Source organism: Furipterus horrens, unplaced genomic scaffold, assembly GCF_987537825.1.
Source record: "Furipterus horrens unplaced genomic scaffold, mFurHor1.1.pri manual_scaffold_10, whole genome shotgun sequence".
Lineage (NCBI taxonomy): Eukaryota > Metazoa > Chordata > Mammalia > Chiroptera > Furipteridae > Furipterus > Furipterus horrens.
This window is the reverse complement of record NW_028327180.1, coordinates 15,430,463-15,451,624: the sequence shown is the minus strand read 5'-3', so window position 1 is coordinate 15,451,624 and position 21,162 is coordinate 15,430,463. Positions and strand designations below refer to the sequence as shown.

The following is a 21,162-nucleotide window of genomic DNA, read 5'->3' as shown; positions in this document are numbered from 1 at the left end:
AATTTTCAGGGCTAATGAGAATGTAGGCTAGATGGTTTTGTGAATGTGTCGTAACTGTGAAAATCAGTGAAACTCCAGTTTCCTAATGGATACATAGGATCATACCTAAGTAATTCACATCGGTTCTTGTCCGTCTCATCATACACGGTTTTCTTCAAAATACGGCTTAAATGAAGAGGGAACCAGCAAAGAGCAAAAATTACAACCAAGCAGAAAACTGTTTTTGCCACTTCTCGACGCTAAAGGAAAGTGAGAGAAAAAAAAAAAAGCACGGTAAGTTCAACATTTTTCTACTGGATCAAAGAACTACACAACAAGGAAGCAGCAGAGAGCAGAGAAAGAAAAGCTCCAGGAGGAACCAGAACAGCCTGTCTCCAGTGTCTCCTCCACCTCTTTCAGATCTGAAGCCCAGCTTCATGATCGAGGATTTGCTAATGATTCTTTTGGGCAGCTGCCAAGGAGGATGGTGGCTTCAGGCTGGTTACTAGGATGAGGATAGAGGTTCTATGGCAGGGAGAGGTGGGAACTGGTTGGAGTTGAGCCAACACTGGCTGAGTCTGGGTAGGTGTGTGTGAGTGAGTGCACATGGTAAATAGAATGTCCGAAAATGGAGGAAAGCATTAGCTAAGAGCCTCAATATCAGGTAAAGAACTAGCATTAATGATAGCATGGTAGTCAGAGTGACTGATCCCACCGTGACAAAGAATGGACAAATCTACAAAGATATTTGGAACGCAAAACAGGAATAGGAAACAGAAAAGAAAAGGCAATGAGCAATATGTTTTCTCCATTTCTTTGATCTTGAAGAAAGCTAGTAGCACTGGGATACTTTTGCTTTTAAAATCTTTGATTCATGACATATATTTCCCAAAGATATTGTTTGCCAGAAGAGGGACAAAGGTAAAGGATTATTAACAGTGATGATTAGAAAAGTTGGGACATGTTGACCCTGGATTGACTTCGGTTGAAGGTTTACATACTTTCAAGTCTGCACAGGATCAGAAACTCTGTAGGTTAGGAATTATCAGCTACCAGTCATTTGTGTGCATTATGCTGGAGTATTATAGTGCATGCATTTAGAAGCCTAACTAGGAACATAAAATGCAACTTGTTTTGTAACTGGGATCAGTCAATGTCAAAATAAAACTGATTGAAAACAGGGTTTGGAAGGATGATGCTGGTTCAACCCAAAGTGTACAGCATTAAGCATAGGAAGCCTACAACAAACCCACATGATTAATAGAGTTGTTTAAAAGATTGTGGACCAGTTATCACAAATTGCTACTCTAACTCAAAGAACTGGGAGTTCTTTAATCTTGTAGAGAGCTATTGGGCTAGCTGGGATATGCTTCAGAGGACACATAACCTGAGCAATGATTGAGAGAAATAAAGGATTCCATTTTGCAGGACTGGGAGATCATTTTAAATGGTCATGAAAGAGTGTGTCCAGAAAAATAAAAGAGGAGAGTATTAGGAAAGAGGTCACCTCCCCTGAGCTTATCCTCTTTGATAACCCTTTTAAAAGGTAATGTTATTTACAACAGTTTGCTATTTGCTTACCTAATACCCATTCTTCTGTTTTCCCTGCTTGCAGTCAGATTCTTGACTTTGTTATAACAGTGTGGGAACCTGGTCTAGTCATTGGCATGGCTACCTCACACAGTTCTGACCAATTAGATTTAGTGAAAATTGTTGCGTGAGGTTTCTGTAAAGCTGCTTAAAAGTGGGGGATACTGCTCTGGTGCACACACACTCATGTGGTCTACGTTCTTCCCTTTCTTCCCGCCTGGGAATCAGATATAAGGGTAGAGCCGTAACTGTTGTCTTATAATACTGAGTGAAAGGTGAGCAAAATAGCAGACCCCTGCCTATGAGTCCCTTCCCCACTGAACCAATGACATCTGAACTTTTTGTTCTGGGAGAAGGATAAACCCCTCCTTGGTCTACTCAATGTTATTTTGGGTTTTCTGCTACCAGCATCCAAACAGTCCTACCTGATAAAGCCACTGTCAGCATAATGAAGAAACTGGAGACACCAGACAAGAAGCAAGAGCAATAGCCCAGCAGGATACTAGAGGAGGGGCCTTTCATGCTGAGCTAACTCTCCCCACGGTCCCCCTGGAAGGCCTTCCAACCAGGCTTCCTCTCTGCTCCTAGAACCTGCTACAGCTTTGAGTGTGGCATGGGATGTCTACTGCATGAGGACCAAGTCATGGGCTCTAATTTCCACTTGGTTGCATCTATCTCTTAACCACCTGCGCACGGATAATGTCTGTGTTGGCTACCTCACAGCATGCTTGGAGGGATCAAATAAGAAAATGACATGGGAATGCTCTACAAAACCTTGAAAAATGCTATGTAAATGTGAAGGAACATCATATTATTATTGCTCCCAAATCCTATTTAATTATTTTTAGAGCAGACACCACTTATAGCTCAAACAGGCTTAGTCGGGGTGCGGATACAAAAATCAACATTTAAAATCCTGTTTTTCACAAATCTATTCTAATTAATTACTTCCATTTCAGGAATGAGAGGTAATAATTTCTTAATGTTTTACATCTGGAAATTTTCATGCTTGAACAAACTCATATTAAAGTTCCTCAATATAATTTTCCTATTAAACTTCAATAGAAGATAATAGCTACCATCTGTATGGCATGCTAGATTTTTGCAAAGTATGTAAGCTCACATTAATTCCTTTGATTCCCATCATAACATTGATTTATAAGCTATTATGCCCAATTTACAGATAAGCACTGGAAGCTCAGAAAAATAAGTATAGTAGTTGAAAAGACCTGCTGATGAAGAATGAGTTTGTGTATGATAATTACATAGGGCAGATTTACAGGTTCAATCAATAACTCACACTTTTGCTGTGGTTGGGTGTCCTCTGTTGGGACTTAGAACTTACCTACAGTCCTACTTTTACTCTTTGAATTATACCTATCAACATTTCTGAGTACTTACTATGAGTTGTATTCTATTAGACACTGTATGTGCATTACGTAAGTCCCTTGATGTATAATTACATACATTTTATGAGGAACAAGAAGCTCGGAGAGATTTAACAATTTTCCCAATGTCACAGGCCCAGCAAGTATTAGATCCAAGTTTTGTCCTCTGAAGCTCACAGCATTCTCTGTTCTATTTGCTGCCTGGAGGGACCATAAGCAGCCCCCTCTTGCCATTCAAATTCATTCTAGAACTTTGGTCGCTCCAAAATTTGACCTCTTCTTATATACCTAATCCCATTTCCTGTCAAGAGTCTTTGATGCTGTTGATGTTGTTCTAATGAGGTTCATCTCCTTTCTCACTCCCTAAATGGGTGGTTCCCGTGTCATGTTATAATTAGACTCCTGTCTTCTCACTTGAAATACCCTCTGTCTTCTTCTTTCCCATCAGACCCATTTATCTTCCATGACCAGTTCAGTCCCTCGCATCCGTGAACAGTTTCTCCATGACTTCTTAATCTCATATCCTCCTTGCTTTCTACAGCATATGCTACTTTTGCCATATCTTGTGATTCTATTTCCAGCTGATTTCATATTTGTATTTTATTTTCACAATAAGACTGCAAAGCCTGCGAGGGGAGAAAGCCACATGCTTCTTTTTGTCCTGAAGCAGTTCCAGGCCAACACACACAAAGCACATGGCCAATATACTTTTGGCAAAATAAAGGGATAGTTCCTCCCTATTTGGGCCTGGTCTCCAGGTAGCCTCCCCATTTCACAAGGGAAATTCCTAATACTATAACTACAAAGAAAACAAGACATACAGACAAGCAGGGCAGCATTTTTATTTTTGCGACACCAGGGTAAATCTGCAAAATACAGCCTTTTGTTGTCCAGAACGAAATAGTCTTCGCCAGATTTTCATAATCTTATTACACTTACCTGTTTAAGGTGTTCACTGAGGGCAATTCTCAAGCTGCCATTCCTTCTGTTTAACATCTCACAAGTCATGAGGGTGTAGAAGATAGCGGTGCACACCAGGGGCATGCAGAAATAGAAGCCGAAGAGCCACCAGTCCTTGACGTCTTGGTAGAACTGTAAATGGAGACAAGGGAGCGGGGAGGAGGGGGCTTTACAACGTAAAGGAGCTGTGCAGAGGCTCTGGGAGCTTTAACATCTTCATGTTTGCAGATATGTTTACATATTCATGCTCTCTGGTTGTGGTAATGAGCTTGGGGGCGGGGGCGGTGCTCAAAACAATTAAATTGGAAACTAGAAGTTACTCTGGCTCTATAAAATAGCCCATGAATAACCTGCATTAAAAAGATTACCCTGACAAAGATACTTTTTACAAACTGAATTTGATTTTAATTATACTAATGGAAGAGCCATAATCAATAAAAAGAATTCCCTTCCAAAGCTCACAAAACATGATTCTGAGATATACAGAATATGTATTTATCTTTATTAATGAGCCTCAAAATTTTGCTAGTGCCTGGTTTGCTCTTTGATTATTATGGTCAAAGTGTACTTAATGTGAACATCTTATTTGGAAACAGGGAAGGTTATGAATGGCTTATCTGTGTAGCTTTGGTTACCGAGAGTTAACCCTTTGCCCGGAATGCCTGCTATGTGGCCTTGTAGCCAGCCAGTTTGAGCCATTAACAATCATGCCCCTTCTCGCTCTTTTTTAATACTTACCACCTGGAGACTATCAAAACAGAGTACCTTATCTGAAAGCATATTTAGCATTATCTCCCCGTGGGAAGGCTTTGTAAATACCAGGAATATTCACTTCTTTGTCTTTTTAAAGAAGAAAATTTAATACCCCATAAAAATGGAAATTGGACAATTATATCTACATTCTTCTTCCCACTAAATTAGTTATCAACTTGGGAAGGAGATGCTTTCCTTATTCTGTTTCTTCAGGTTGTTTATTTACTATGGGTAATGCAGCCTCCTGTAATATCTCAGTTCCCACAGTAAAAACTAATCACGCTGCTCTGAAAAACTAGACAGTTTCTGAATATAGAAAGAGGCACAGTGGGCTACATTTATAGCATGTTTATTAAAATAATCTATAAATGGTTTCTGAGGAAAAGAAGTTCTGGGCAGAGGTTCTTAACTATTTTTATGTCATAGACCTCTTTGGAAGTCTGGTGAAGGTTATAATCCTTTCTGACAATAATACTCTTACATGCATAAAATGTGTAAGATTATAATGGAAATCAGTTACACAGAAATGGTAACTTATTTAAAATAAAATTCTGATATAGTAATACAGGTATTTATTAAAAAATTAAATGACAAATCTAATGGTGGCTGTAATAATTGTCAGAATGTTGAAGAAATGATGAGTGTAAATGATATTTTATGATTACACAAGTGTTATATGGTATGAAAATGTGTTATTTCCATTAGTGAAAAAAATCATGGTACTGTTAAATACTATTGTGTTATAGTTTGTTGCCTATATTCCTAATAGAAAGAAATGATAAAGTTTCAATTAGAAGTTAGTGAAAATAAACATGTAAGTTCTTTTTCATTCAAGTTCACAGACCCCTGAATTTTATCCTCAGGTTAAGTACAAATTCCAAAAGGAGTTGGTTTATTCAGGTCTGTTTATATAAGTATTTTCATATCTGCATCATACTGTAGAAGGAGTTCTGTACTGAGCTTAAAAAACAAATAAAAATATCAGAGGGATTCTTTTTGTTTAAGTGCACAACAAACACTGCTCTAATTACCCTCTTCAATTTGTAACCCATTTCTCCAGGTGCATTGCTGACTGGTGTGAGTGCCCCAAAAGCAGCTGCAGAGGGTCTGGAAGCTGACCCCTGAGGGGACCGCACGGAGTCCCCAGCCCCCTCCATGGCAGAGGCCTGTAGGGAGAGGGGTCACACGCTCCTTTTGAACTGACACCATCAGCGAGGGTAGGGAGGTACTCCCTCAAGTCTGTTAGAACCGAGTTGAGGAGGAAAGTGTGGAACAAAGAGAAGGAATAAAATTAGAAAAAAGAACAGGAGGAGAAAGAGAATCCCAAGGATAAAAAAAAATCATCAGTTTAAACTCATATGCTTTACTGCAACCCTCTCAGTTCTTCCTGTCTGAGGGGGAACCACCCCTTGGTTGACCTTTCTATAAAGGAGACTCATTTATGATGAAGTGTCCCTTTCCATTTTGTCCAGCGCTAGTGACTAGTAGACTTCTTCTTATGTTGAGCCTCTTCTCTCCAACATTTTATTCAGAAATACTTATATTGCTTATTTACACTGCCCAAATTCTGGTAATCTCCTACTGACTTCTTTGTTTTTCACTGGGGAGACTTGACTTAATAAAAAAAAAAAAAGTCAGTAGATAAGCAGACCTTAATTTTTAGTTTGCCAGTGCGGCAGCTTTCCTGAGTGGTTTTAATTTTAAAGCAAGAACATGTAAGCAGGATGACCGATCAACTGTAAAACCGCTCATTTCGTAAATTTTCCAAGTTCGGAAAATGTACCTTGAAATGTCTGTAAGTGATTAAATGTGGAATCTGAGCTGAATGGAACGTACATCAAAGCACTAAATTATGCTGACCTAAGAGAAATAGTTACCCTTTTGGTTTTCCTCCTGAGCCTAGCTTTGACTAATTTTGCAAAGGTAATATGCATTTTAAGAATGTTTCCCAATATAGTCATGTGATTAAGTTTTTCAGAGAAACATTAATGTGACCAGGTATACGAAACAACAACTGCATTTGTTAAACTGGACACTTTTTAAAAAACTTCTGGAAGTTTATATTATTTGTACATGTAAGTATGACTTCCTACTTTGAGTTAGTAAATCTGTCTTTAAAAAGTACGTGAACAACACGTATTTCCCCAAGCAACATAAAATAAGTATTAGCATGTGCTGTGTTCCTTATTACAAAAACAAGCAGCACTTTATACACATACATCTCTCTTTCTTAGTAAATGTATTTCAGAATTCTGAGTTGTTCGGTGCAGAACAAAAGTTGTGCCTACAGTTGTGCTACAAGAATAAAAACAAAATAATTTTTCTATTCAAGAAGCTAAGCCCTGGCTTAACATCTTTTTTTTAATGCAGCTGAAGAATACTTGACTAACCACACTGGTCACTGCAGAGATATCAATAAGTCTTGGTGATGGCAAAGTAAAAATGAAGACCTCCTCTCCTTCCCTCCCCAACTGATTCCCTTTAAAAACCATTCATACCTGCATGAACTTTGATGTGGCATTGAGCATGCAGGTTTTGTGCTGCTCACCCTTGTATTCAAAGGGCACCATGACGAAGCCAATTGCTTCAGGGATGGCCAGGATGAAAGAAAGGATCCAAATGGACACAATCTCTATGGCAGTCACCAAGGGAATCCCGATTCCCTGAACACGACTCCAAGAAGCAACAGCTCTGTACCTGAGAGAAAATAGAGTGATGAAGCTAAGTTGTTAAGAAGTTTTAAACTTATTTCAATTAAAAAAATTTATAAATGCCAGAAAACTCCTTCCCTTGGCTAATGACCAAACATTGGCTTTTTAGGAACTTTCTGTGAGTCCTGGTGTGAAAAACAAGTGGGGCCATTAAAAGTTCCACCCATTTGGGAAATCAGTTGCCTGGCAGGTCTGAGTCTGAGCTATTCATTTGGCATCTACCAAAACCTTGTGAGAGTATGGAATGTGGCAGCATCAGACAGGTGTGTCTATGTTTTTTAAGTTGGGGGAAAATTCGATGATGGAAGAGGTAGTGAAAGCTGCTGGTATTTATTCTGGTTTTATCTTACTTTTCTTTATATATTAAAAAAAACTTGAAATCTTGTCTATCAAGTGGAGCTAGAAACCCTTAATTGAATAGTGAGCATGGATACTCCATCATTTTCTCTCTTCTTCTACCCTCAAAATATGATCACAGTGGGCTTGTACCAGGTGGCAGTTTTAGTAAATAAGTAGTATTTCTGGTAAATGTCAACGAATGACTATATTACTCCCATTATGGTCCCATTATGCTAGAGCATATAAAAATAACTTAAATATACCTTGACTTCTAATCTTTAGGGTTTACAGTCTAATAGAAAAACTGGTTCTTATAGAAGTAGAGAATATAAATGTAACTACATAATTATGTCAATTAAAAAACAAATCAGCGTTCAGAAATTGTGATTACCTTTTTTTTACTTTAATATTTTTGTGATAATAATCACATTTAAATGTTAAGTCTAAAGAAAGTTTGTTTTCAGAAACTCTGTGGTCTTTGACCTGATGTGATGGTCTGGTGCTAACTACTTCTAGACTTAGTATTAAGAAGGGACCTGTGATGTAGTATGGTATTTTTGTGGTTTCATTCTTGAAATTTTTGTTGCTGTTGTAATGGAAAGGAAACATTTTCTTTTTATAGCTCTATTAGTGCCAGAAGAAGGCTGCAAAACAGACCAAGGCATTGGAGACAGGTGTATATGGGTTCATAGGACATGTGACTTAATGTGGAAGATTAGTCAGTAAAGCCAAGGCAACCAACAAGCTAACCATATCCATCAAGATGAGTCCCACCCTTATATTCAGTGTTCTGTCTCAGTATGTCTTCAAGGTACATCTGTGAAAACACAGCCTCCAGGAATTGTGCTATCTTGTTCTTCACTGTAGGTTAGAACCTATAGTTTTGGTATGCACAATGATACCATATAACATATATAGAGTACAATTTGCTGAAGAAATGTTTTGCAAAAGATATTTTAGGGTAAATAAGGTTGGTGTACAATACAGTCTCTCAAAAGGTCCAGATTCATTCAGAATAGAATAAAATACAGCTACACAAACAGACCAAGGAAATCCTTTGCCGTATGGCCAAGATTGCATTTTTAAATTTATGATTATTTCCAGTAGGATAAAGACTGCTATTTATTTTACTTTCCATTTCTGTTTACTTTTCTTTGTTGCCTTATTAGATTGGCAGTCTGATGTTCAGTGAAAGCTAAAAGGAATGGAGACTGAATGTCTATATCCTGAGGCTGTCAGTGAGTTACATCTATTTCTTCTCCCTTCCTCTTAGATCAGTTATCAGGAAAGGTGATTTAAACAAAACACTTGATTCTTAAGGGACTAAGAAAACCAGATGTCTTAGGCAGCATTGGAGACAGAAGTTGGTTTATGTAAAAAAATGTGGTCAACATGTTCTTATGATGAATATATTCACAAACCAGTTTCATTTTCTAATGTGCCATGATTTCCAAGAATATTACATGTCTAGAATCCATGTCAATTGAACATTTAAAAACAAATAGCAATTTTTAATGTCTAGTATAGTAAATTATTCATAGTCTGCTCCTTCATTAACACACACATTGGTCTTCATAAAATCTATGAAATGAGAAAGCAACTGTAAGAGCAATTAGAAACAATTGTGATGATGGAGGTGGGGACAGGTGTGGAAAATAAGAAATAGTGGGATCCAAGATGTCAGCAAAGTAGGTGGATATTACACTCACCTCCTCCTAGGACCAAACTAGAATTACAACTGAAATATAGAGCAACCAATCTGAATAACCAACTGAAGACTACCTTGAGAGAAGTCTTATAACCAAGTATTGACAGAAGAAGCCACATTGAGACTGGTAGGAAGGACAGAGACTTGCAAAGGGCTGGCTCTGCTCCGATGGCAGCAGCTGAGATTCCAGAGGATACCTTAGTTGAAAGGTTCCCCTGAGAAGCATGGGATCTCAACCCCAAGCTAGGCTCCCCAGCCAAGAGCACCAGAGCTGGGAAGAGGTGTCCACATAGCATCTGGTTATGAAAATCAGTGGGGATTCTGTCCATCAGGGAAAGGCAAGAGTCTGCTAGAGACACAGGTGCCTTCTTAAAGGACCAGTGCAGAAAATCATATTTGCAGCCAGTCAGAGGGAGGGTGGAGTGGACTAGAGTCATGTGAGGAGAGACTGGGGTTTGAGGCTCTGGTGAGAGAGCAGAAGGGACAGCCACCAGGATCCCTGTGCTGAGTCCCTCACCCATACTCCAGACACCATCTTACTTGTGGCATCAGCCTGGAGGAATGCAGTAGTCCTATCTTTGGATAAAGATACGCACAGAATAAAGTAAAGGGATGGAAAAAGATCTTTCATACAAATAGAAATGAAAAAAAGAAAGCTGAGTTAGGAATACTTATCTTACAAAACAGACTTTAAAACTAAGGCAAGAGACAAAGAAGGACAGTACATAATGATAAAGGGAGCAATCCAACAAGAGGAAATGACCTTTGTAAACATTTATGTACCCAACATAGGGGCACTTAAATGGATAAAAAATTGAAAGTGGAACTGCCCTATGTTCATTGCAACATTATTTACAAGAGCCAAGATTTGGAAGCCACCCAAGTGCCCATCAGTAGATGAGTGGATTAAGAAGCTGTGATACATTTACACAATGGAATACTACACAACCATAAAAATAAGAGAAGGAAGTCTTACCTTTTGTGACAGCATGCATGGACCTGCAAAGTATTATGCTAAGTGAAATAAGCCGTTCAGAGAAAGACAAATACTGTATGATTTCGCTTACACGTGGAATCTAATGAACAAAATGAACTGACAAATAAAATAGAAACAAACTCATAGATGCAGAGAATAGACTGACAGCTGTCAGAAGGGAAGGTGATTGGGGGGCTGGGCGAAAAGGTGAAGGGATTAAGCAAAAAATAATAATAAAACTCATAGGCACAGACAACAGTATGGTACTTACCAGAGGGAAAGAGGGGTTGCGGGAAGCATGAGAGCGTATGGGGGGATAAATGATGATGGAAGGAGACTTGGCTTGGGATGGTGAACACACAATACAACATACATTTCTCTAATAGGCATTTAAACTCACCCAAACGGATTCTTGTCTTCTTTCTAATCCCCAAGCCTGCCCTCTCTCCAGTCTTTACCATCTTGGCTCAAAACTTTAAAGTCGGCTTTCACTCCCCTTTTTCTCTTCCACCGCACAGCCAAGTGTTTAGCAAATCTGCAACCTCTTCCTTCACAGTGTATCCCAGGCGTCCGCTTCTCACCATCTCCCCTGTGACAATCCTGCCCGGATTACTGCAAGAGCTTGCTAACTGGTCTCCCTGTCCACTTTGCCCTACTGCCATCTACCCTGAACACAGAGCCTGTCAAAACATAAGTCACTCCTGTCACCCCTGTGTTAACCCCCAGTGATCTGCCACCCCAATGGGGGACTACCGGTATCCTCAGAGCTGCTTCTTCACTTTCCTTAGGTCTGTACTTCATTGTGTCTTCCCCCAAGGCCCTTTGTTTAAATCGCCAGACTCCCCTCCAGACTTACCCTGTCCCGCTAACCCTGATTTATTTTTCTCCACAAAGCTTATTACCAAGTGACCAATCAAATATTTTATTTATGTATTTGGTTTATTGCCTATGTCCACCCCTCCCTTTGGAATGTAAGCTCCACAGGGTAGACATTTTGTGTGCTGGTCACAATACTTAGAACAACAGGTGCCGAAGAAGTATTTGTTGAATTAAGCGTCTTTGTCTTTGCATTTGTCTTTATTGGCCAAAGTCAATAAATAGCACACTGCGTTCTAAACATTTTCTTACTTTTCAAGCCATCCCTGAATTAGACAGCAGATAAAGAGCCAATACTTTCAGACTTTTAGAATCAAATAATTTTAAAAAGCAGGAGGAACCTTTGGGCTTATAGTTCTCTCCTTTGTGTTCCAGTTTGGAGCCTGAGCAATGGCGCTGCTGTGTTCTCTGCCTGGTCTTGTGTGAATCTGGGGCGCCTAGAGCAGGGTTCTGGACTGCCAGTTTCCAGAGGAGTCTTTCCCATGATATCACCTTGTGCCCTGTCATGGGATATGCCAGAATAAAAGTATAAATTATGTTTTATTTATTTAAAATGTTTGTTACTATCTATAGGGTGGAGAAAAATAGTTTTACAGTGGTTCATATGGCACACAACACAATAAATAGCAAATAATAATACAAGAATAAACTCTGTGCTTCATTCACTCACAATTGTAAATCTACTTTTGCCTCATCCTGTATTTCTATAAATAATTTTTACATGTTTTCAAGGCCAGAGATATTCAGTGCATACTTTTGAATTTTTACGGTATGGTCCCAGATGGTCATTAAATTTTTTAAAGTTTATTATTGAATGTGTTCTCATAAACATAGTTTAAGCATAAAAATAATATCAGTTACAATTCTTTTAGCTTTATTTACATTTTATTATAAAAATACTCATGTTTCTATAGAGGTGTGCCATGAATTAATTTAATGACTACTCACTATAACAAAATATTGTTGAAATTTAATTGAACTTTTCTCCTCTGTACACATTTCTAGTCTTTGAAGGTTGTGAATAACACACCTACACATATGCTTTTTTCTCTTTTTCAAAGATTTTCCAGAATTATATTGAGTGAGTAGGATTACTGAATTAAAGAAATAAAAACGTAACTGAACTACCTTAAACACCTTTCTATCAGGTGCCTATCAATGCATGTGTTTATTAGAATTTATTATTTTTCCTTTAATTTTGCCCCTTTCATAAGGTAAAGTGGCACATCTGTCTTAACCTCTGCACATCTTTGATTAACAGCAAACCTGACTATTTGTAATGTTTGTTTATGATTTACGCCTCATGTGACAGATAAACCAGTTGCCATAGAGAGGTCTGGAGGTAAAATACTAGCAAGGAGAATTTTAAAGAGAAACAACAGTATGGTGGATGAAAAGACAGCTGCAACTACTTGGTCACTTCTTCAAGTGAGCCTTTCAACTTGGAAGCAGCGTTGCCACTTCTGGGCCTGGCCTCTAAGCAGAGCAGCAGGTTCCCCTCGGAGCCCTGAGCCTGCTGGACAGGATGTGTTGAGGGGCCCCAGACTACATGCAGAGGGAGATGGACTTTGCTGAGCTCAGACTTCCAGCTGTGCTTGCCAACGGGCCAGACATGTGAGTCTTGGACCCGTGAGACACTCAGCTGCTGGCTGAAATCCACCAAGAGACCCAAAGTGACAAGGATAAGAGGAATTGTCCAAATTCTTGCACCATAACATGGTGAGATAATAATAAAATCGTGGTTGTTTTAAGTTGCTGTTTTGGCGTAGTTGGCTATCAAAGAAAAAATAAGCTAGCAAAATTAACCAGTGTCCTAATTTTCTTATTAAAATTAATATTAAACAAATGAATAACTGTGTGCAATGGGGAGTAGAACCCAAAAAGAGACTCTGAGCTGTCCTACAGCCAGCGTTTGACTGTGTTCAGTCCCCAGGTTCTCTCTTCTGGCTCAGCCACTTCTTCCATGTGTTCACTATTGGCATGCAGCAAAGGAAACATCCTAACACCATGAGAATAAGGAGAAACCACGTCTGTGTCTAAGTAAAAATGAAGGTTTTCAGAAAATCACCTCCATGCTTCTTAAATTAGGACAAACCTTTGAGAGTGCCATAGAGACCACCGAGTAGTTACTGGAAACGATGAAATGAAGAACTGACATTGACTTTTGAGTCTGAGGCATATCAAAGTTGCCTTATTAACAGATCGTTGCAACTTTCCCAGGCATCTAATTATACATCATTCTGGAGTTGTTGTTAAAAGAGTTTGATCTTTTTACAACCTCCTTCCCTAGGCAACTTTTAACTATAAGTTGAATCTGTATCTACACCTTTTTACTGGTCTGACCCCCCCTCATCTTCCACTTTAAACACAACTGTTAACTACAAAGAGCAGCACTGATTCTCCTCCCCCATTCCTGCTCTCTCTTTTCCCCCACCAAACTCAAAGGAACATATAAAACTTCTCATGGCATGTAAGAATATCTGTTTTAATTATTGGTTATGGTTGATTATTCATATTTTTTGGGAAAAGTTCATTTTAGAAGTATACTTTTAGAAGTACAAAGCCTTAGCACTTAAAAAATTATTTCACTGGCCCAGGTTGGGTAGCTCAGTTGGTTAGAGCATCGTCCTGATATGCCAGGATTGCAGGTTTTTTGTTTTTCTTAAAAATTTATTTGTTTATTTATTTATTTATTTTTAGAGGGAGGGGAAACGAGAAGGAGAGGGAGAGAAACATCACTGTGTGGTTGCCTCTCACTCGTGCCCCCAACTGGGGACCTGACATGCAACCTAGTTATGTGCCCTGACTGGGAATCGAACCAGCGACACTTGGTTTGCAGGCCGACGCTCAATCCACTGAGCCACACCAGCCAGGGATCAGGGTTGGAGGTTTATTTCCCAGTATGGCACATACAAGAAGCAATCAATGAATAAATAAATAAAACAACAAATCGAAGTCTCTCTCTCCCCGCCCCCCGCCTTCCTCTTTCTCTCTAAAGTTAACAAATAAATAAATAAATAATCATTTCACTGATAAAGCCGAATAAGGGATCAAAGTTTGTTTCTAAATTTCCTCAATCTTTTTCTGAAGTCCTCACTTTATCTTTTTAAGTGACTATGGATCTAAATACAAGTAAATAAGAGTTAGGCTTGAAGAGGAATTAGTGAAAAGGTTAAACTGAGACAAGTCTAGAGTGGAAATGAACAATTAAAGCTTACCCATTTTGGTATAAGTCAAAAAACATCTCTTGTTTACCTTATTCAGATTAAAAGCTGGTAGAACTTTTCTTTGATCTTAGAGCATTCCATATTCATTGAACAATCAATGAAATAATAAAGAAACTGTACAGAACTTGTATATACAGTTACTCTCTTTATTCCCCCCCCTGCAGAAAAACTGAAATGAAAGATAACTATGTTATTAAATATTTTTAAAAACCATGAAGTATTTCTGATCCATAATTTGGCCTCAGCTCATACAATGGCAGCATAGATGTCCAAGTTGCAAATTGTTTTATAAATAGGTTCCAGTTTCCCTCTTTTTGCTCCTTGATTTATTTTTAAAATTAAGATTTTCATATTTTTAGTAGAATACAATGCAACCAAATCAAGATGCAAAGCAAATGTATCTTATCTTCAGGAATTAAATGTGAATGATTTTTCTCTAGTGTGAAAGCTTTTTAAACAGAAATGCCCAAATAGAATCTCTACATATAGGTCCCAAAGCTTAGAGTCAAAACCGAGGCTACCTGACAGAGGAAAGTAACTCTAGGCTGGGAATGTACGTGTATTCATTCCTTCATTCACACAGGCCTCTGTGTTCTTGTCTATATGACTGTATGTGCTTGTATTTTAGAGCTGTCTGGCCAGAGAAAATTAGGGTTAATATATACTAAAGGTCATAGGAAAGAGCTGTGCAAATGAAAAAAAAAAAAAAATACAGTGCATAGAACGGCTTTAAGTACATAAGGAAAATGCATAACAGATAATAGAAGTAAATAAACTTAGAAATATTTTCTGCTCATAGAAGAACATTACAAAAACCCACAACTCTATCCCTAAACATAACTACTAATAATGTTTATCATATTTATTTCAAGTAATTTCATATTCATGTATTTATACATATAAGTTGTATTTAACATCCTTATCCATTTTCCTACTGTGAAGCAATAAAGCTGCTTTCAATTTTTGTTGTAAATAATCTTGAAAAGAACATCTTTGTGCATGAATTCCCTTTTCAAATTTTGGATTGTTTTCTTAAAATTAAGCCTAAAAACTGGAATTACTGGGTCAAAAAACAAAACCTTTTGTAGGATTTAATTTTCCAAAATGGCTGTTCAAATCTCAACTCCTGCCAGATATTCAGGAACATGCTTTTTAATTAGAATTTCTCTGGTGCCATAAGGGTGCCAAATGAGTATAATTGGCAAAATGCTCTAGATGCAGACTGCCTAAGCCAAAGATGGCTAATGGTCAGCAAATGTTAAAAGCAATTCTAAACAGTACAGCAAGATTGTTAATATTTTAACTCATTTGAAACTAACAACTGTCCTGGGCACCAACTCGCAAGGCTTCTTGATGACAAAAATGCTTTTCTAAATCCAACAAAAGAGCAAAGGGAAAGAACCACGTTACCTGTCAACGCTGAGAGCACAGAGATTGAGGACGGTGATCCCCACCGAGGACTTCTGCAAAAAGGGGAACAGCTTGCACAGAAATATGCCGAAGTCATTGTGATCAAAAGGCCAGCGCCCAGCCAGCAGCTGTGAAAAGGAGACACTGTAGTTAGAAATGGCAGAGCTGGCATGGAATACATGGACATGGACTTCTCATTATCTCCCAAACTTCTAAGTTTTATTATTCATTATGCATTCCAGTGAGCATGGTGGTAACAGTCTTCTTCTTTTCATATTTCAAAGTGTCAGCAATTTAGAAAGGTATGGAAATGATCAATATCATAATGGAAGAGATAAACGTTTGATCTTATATGAAGTAGTCATACCAACTACTTTTCGAAGAGTCGCAGAAGTATGGGGTTTGGGTGGCAGCTTAACAGAGAAGCAGGCAGTCATCTCTTATCAATTCTTGCTAAACCGTGAGTAAAGCAGAGCATTTTCACATTTTCAGCTAGTCACGTTGGAAGATTATATTATCTCCTGACAAGCAGCCAAAGTTCTGAATGCAAGGTTATGAGGAATACTGGGAAAATGAAGTGGTTTAGGATGTCCTGACTCTGTCCGCTGCTTAACACCCAAAGCCATTTGGAACTTATTTTTTCCTTTGCGTTTAAGGAGCTCACTGCTTAAAAGGTGTGTCAAACAAAACAAGCTCTTTTAATAAATGTGTTCTCTGGTAAAAACAAAAAAACAAACAAAGAAAAAAAAAGGTGTGTCATAAGTGGCCTTTATTTAGGCTCAAACTTGCCCAAAACCATGGGTCCTATAATCTGTTTGTAGCATTTGAGGAAAGTCTATTTTTTCCTGTTGACAAGTTAAAGTCTTTGTTGGCAGGAAAGGATGGAGACCCTCTAGTGTCTGTGGTTAAGTAGCAAGAACATCAAGTCCCATGAGTTGCTGATATTCATCTGATTAGGTATTGTACTAGGAGCAGAATCGTTAAAAGGCGAAAGGAAGTCCCTGCTGAATACATGATGCCTTTTCAAGAGTAAAAATGATATTGATTTTTCTTTTCTAATTTTTGCTTAGTGACTCAGAATTTAAACTTACTCCACTCAACAGAGAACACTATCCTATTAACTAGACAAACTTGTTTTTTTTCCTTTTTTTTTTTTTTTTTTTTTTGCAAAGTGCCTATTACCATAGTAGCTTTAAGCCGAGCTTCAAATTTCTGTTTGACAACTTCTAAAACATAATATAAGGTTGGATGTCATAGTCAATGTGGTCATTCCCATGAGTCCATTGGAAGAGGGTAGGAAACCAGCACAGATACAGAATCAGAACCTATGCATTTTGAGAATTTAGTAACACAGGGCTCTCTGCAATTCTATTTTTGTGGCTAAGGCCCTATATGACTTTATTTCAGAGTTTCCTAACATATTGCCTTTTCTTCTGGCTAGTTTCCTAAAAGAACCTTTGCCTTCAATCCAGTCTTGCCCCTGGTCTCTTCTTTCTCATACTCTTAACTAGTCTTGGTTGGTGTCTTCTCAGAGTTTCCACATAAACTTTTGTCCAAGGACAACTGGTAGGCTCTTCACAAAAACACTGCTCTAAACTCAGACAATTTTCATGCAGCTAACAAACCATTATACCAGTGTTGATTGCTGGTTCTTAATGTCTGATGCAAGTAAAGACATAAAGCACTATTTCTGGGATGAATCACCCCCTATAAAGAAAAGAACAGCTGAAAACTACTTTTTATAGAAGGAGAGTTTAGTATTTTATCTCAGAATTATAAGTCTCCATTAGAGACTACAGAGATGTAATTAAAATGTGTAGGGGTTTTAATAGGATATGGTTTGGAATAGTTGAACTGTTATGTTATTGTTGGTTCATTCCCAGTCAGAGGATCCTGAAATCCAACTGGATGGATGTCCCAATTCAAACATCCAACAAAGAAAAGGATATTTCTTGCTTAACAAAGGAGACTCTGAAATCCTGTGAAGGTCTAAGTGACATGTACTAAGAAAAATGATCCAGGAAATCCCACAACTGAGCATGTATTGTTTTGGGCCCTTCCAATCTCAATAGACTGTTTTCCTTTTTCATGCTTGCATAGACTTAACTAGGGTTAAGTACAAAGGAAGGACAGAAGGGAAAGGTATCATGGTTTTGGTGGGCACCAAAAAGATCATAGAATTGCCTTTCTTTATACAGATAGGGGTTTTGATATTTTTGTTGTTATTTACCGCCCCCCAACTCCCCACCCAGGGGTGAGAATCGATTCTTTTTGGAAAGTACAGACAAAGGGGAATGAGAGAAATCATTGTAGGAAATTTTTAGGTACAAGCACAGTGTAGACTACTACAACCTCTATCTGCTGCTTTATTCTGAAAGATGTATGGATAGCAACCATTCTAATGCAGCCGGGGGAGATTAGGCCCTCGCCAGGAGGCAACTGCTTTCCTTTCTGGTTAAAGGTGGCTTCTTCAGAGAGGACCTCCTTAACTACCCCATCTCATATCAAGTAGGACCAACTTGTTAATCTCATTCTCGGAAACGATGTTGGAGTAATGTTATTTTTAAAGTCTTCTTTCTGCTCACTCTGTTGCAGCAATAAAACATATACAAAAGCAAGGGGCCATCAGAGGGGCACACCCATTTTTCTCTCATTAGAAGACGCACATGGGACTTCTGAAAGACTACTGGGAACGCATCTTTTCTTTATATACTAGCACTTAAAATTGAAAATACAAAATTTAAAATGGTGAAAATAAGCTGTGCAAGACCACAAGGGAAGCAAGTCTCCCTTCCTTCTGACCAAGGCGCCTAAACTTCCTGCCCAAAGGCAACCGCTATTAATTGTATTTTCTTCCAGAAAACTTCCTATGTACATAAAAGCACATGCCTTTTGTAAAAACAAGTGGAACCATATGGAAAATCATATGTATTACCAGTTTCTTATGATTTCCACCCCCCTTAAGTACTTTTCTGGAAAGCCTAATTAAAAGGTTTTGATTTTTAAAAGCACATTGATGAAACAATTTAGGCTAGGATAGAAAAAGATAAGTAACTGCTTAGGATAAATTAGACTACAGCAAAAGAACTAGTTGGTTTTGTTAATGTGAACAAGCTACTACCAACTGGTTCACAGGGACAGCGTTAATCTGACACCATAGAGCAGTCATAGCTTATTTTGTGCCATAAAAGGGTCCGCACTATTATGCGACCTTCATATTTATAATTTCTAAGCACATTACACACTACCTAGCACAGAGTAGGTGTTGAATTAATTAATGATTCCAACTCATTAACTTGACAATATATTCACATTTTGAAATTAGAAAGTACCAATTCTGCCCTGAAAATACATTCATCTTATAATTTACTTTCTACTTAAAAGTTACTTCTTAGTATCTCGAAGTAGTATTTCCACTCTGGTTGTTGAAGGAAGCAATGCACCTACCAACTAGTTGCCTGAGAAAGTGGGCGAATACTGTTCCATTTAAGACCCAGGCTGAAGAGGGCATGGCACCAACTCTTTCCTTGGAGACCTCTCACTCTGGGCCGCACCAGGGCTGTGCAGCCTGTAAGACCTGCAGAGCAGACCCTCGGAGATGATGCGCATCTTGTGGTCCACACGCTCTGTGCCCTCTAGGTCTCCAGGGGATCCCAGAGGGACACCACAGAGCAATCCCTGAGGCAGCAAAAGGTGACACCTGCTGAGCATGGATTTTACTGAAGAACACTTGCCTTGGTTCTTACGTATGGGAATTTTCTACAGTTGAAATATAGTTACAGTCCCGATCATCATCTGAGAACTAAAATACTACTGAATGGCACAACTTAATGTAGAAATCCTGTATTTGTGTGGCTGATTTGGATTGTGTCAAAACCAACATCACAAAATCGACAGGCTACATTTTTTTAACCTGTCACAACAGATTTGCCTAAGGACTTGTACCACATGATACACTGATAAGCACCCTGTTTTTAGAATGACTACGTCCAAAAGCAGGATGCCCTCTACTATATTTAGTGCGAAGCAACATCTACTTGGTTATGAACTTTAAGATAAGAGCAATGTACCTGTTGATGTCAGAGTTTGGGAACACACCCAACACCCAAAAAGTAAGCAAACATGTAGGAAGCCGATGGCTAATGTGAAGTTTACAACCGAAAGCTTGTGTACTTCACTCACGGGCAAACTGCCTGAGTCTTCACTACAGGTCGTCTTATTTTTACTTTACACCCAGCGCTGTAAAGTTTAGCTTTTATTGTTCTTTAGTTTATTGCACATTCAAAGCTGTTAATTAATAGGAGCCCTCCAGAGTGATAGTTCTAGTCTTGGCTGTATACTAGAATAATTTAGGGGGCATTTAAAAATCCTAGTACCTGGGCCATGCCCCTGGATTAGTGCTTCTCATCGTTGCTCCCCCCGATCCCCCAGGGATATTTGGTAATATCTGGACACATTTTTGGTTATTACAATTGGTGAGGGGGGAGCAGTGAGGCTACTAACATCCACTGGGTAGAGGCCAATGGTGCTGCTAAACATTCTGCAATGCACAAGACAGACTCCCCAACAAATAATTATCCAGTCCAAAATGTCAGCAGTGCTGAGGTTGAAAACCTTGTTGTAGACCAATTCAATCAGAATATTTGGGGTTGGGAGAAAGGCCTCAGTGGTTTTTAAAGCTCCCAGGTGATTCCAATGTGCAGCCAAGGCTGCGAATCCTTGCGTTCGCACCGTTTCCGGTTCAGTAGGTCTGCAGTGGAGCCTGAGAATTTGCATTTCTAGAGAGTTTCCAGGGATGCTGATGCTGCTGGTCCACCACCTACATGTTGAAAACCACCGTGCAAGAGGCAACATGTCTGGCAAAGAAAAAAGAAAGAAAAGGAAAAAGACAGCTGACAGCCAGATAATGCAGGAGGGGCAGAAAAGAGTCTAAAACAGACCTAAGAAATAAAAAGAAATCACAGTGGTTTGGAGTCATGGAGCCAGCATCCCTCTCACCTCACTGGTCCCTAAAAGCATCCGTTTATAAAGGTACAGGTGACCTAACTGGTATGCATAACTCCAGTGATGCAGTCTCAGGTCCTCGGCCACACCAGCACGGTGCCACAGGGTAAGGCTGTTCTTTCCCTATACTCAGCTGAGTTTGTGAACTCATGAGATTTACCTGTTACTAACGGTGTGATCTTGGGTCAGCCACTTCCCTGCTGTAAGTCTCATTCCTGTATTTGTTAATGGGGTGGTTCTC

The 21,162-nt window shown here is 38.8% G+C and overlaps 1 protein-coding gene across 2 annotated transcripts in view; it reads right to left on the bottom strand.

Annotated features, from left to right (window-relative positions):
* Positions 1–21,162, bottom strand: part of EDNRA (endothelin receptor type A) — a 46,962-nt gene that overhangs the window by 2,405 nt on the left and 23,395 nt on the right. For both annotated transcript variants that reach the window (XM_090288798.1, XM_090288799.1), the window contains exons 3-6: positions 15,918–16,045; positions 7,169–7,367; positions 3,897–4,049; positions 106–239 (exon numbers count right to left, since the gene is read on the bottom strand). In XM_090288798.1, coding sequence (XP_090144924.1) covers positions 106–239; positions 3,897–4,049; positions 7,169–7,367; positions 15,918–16,045 — 614 coding nt within the window. The remainder of the gene's footprint in view (positions 1–105; positions 240–3,896; positions 4,050–7,168; positions 7,368–15,917; positions 16,046–21,162) is intronic.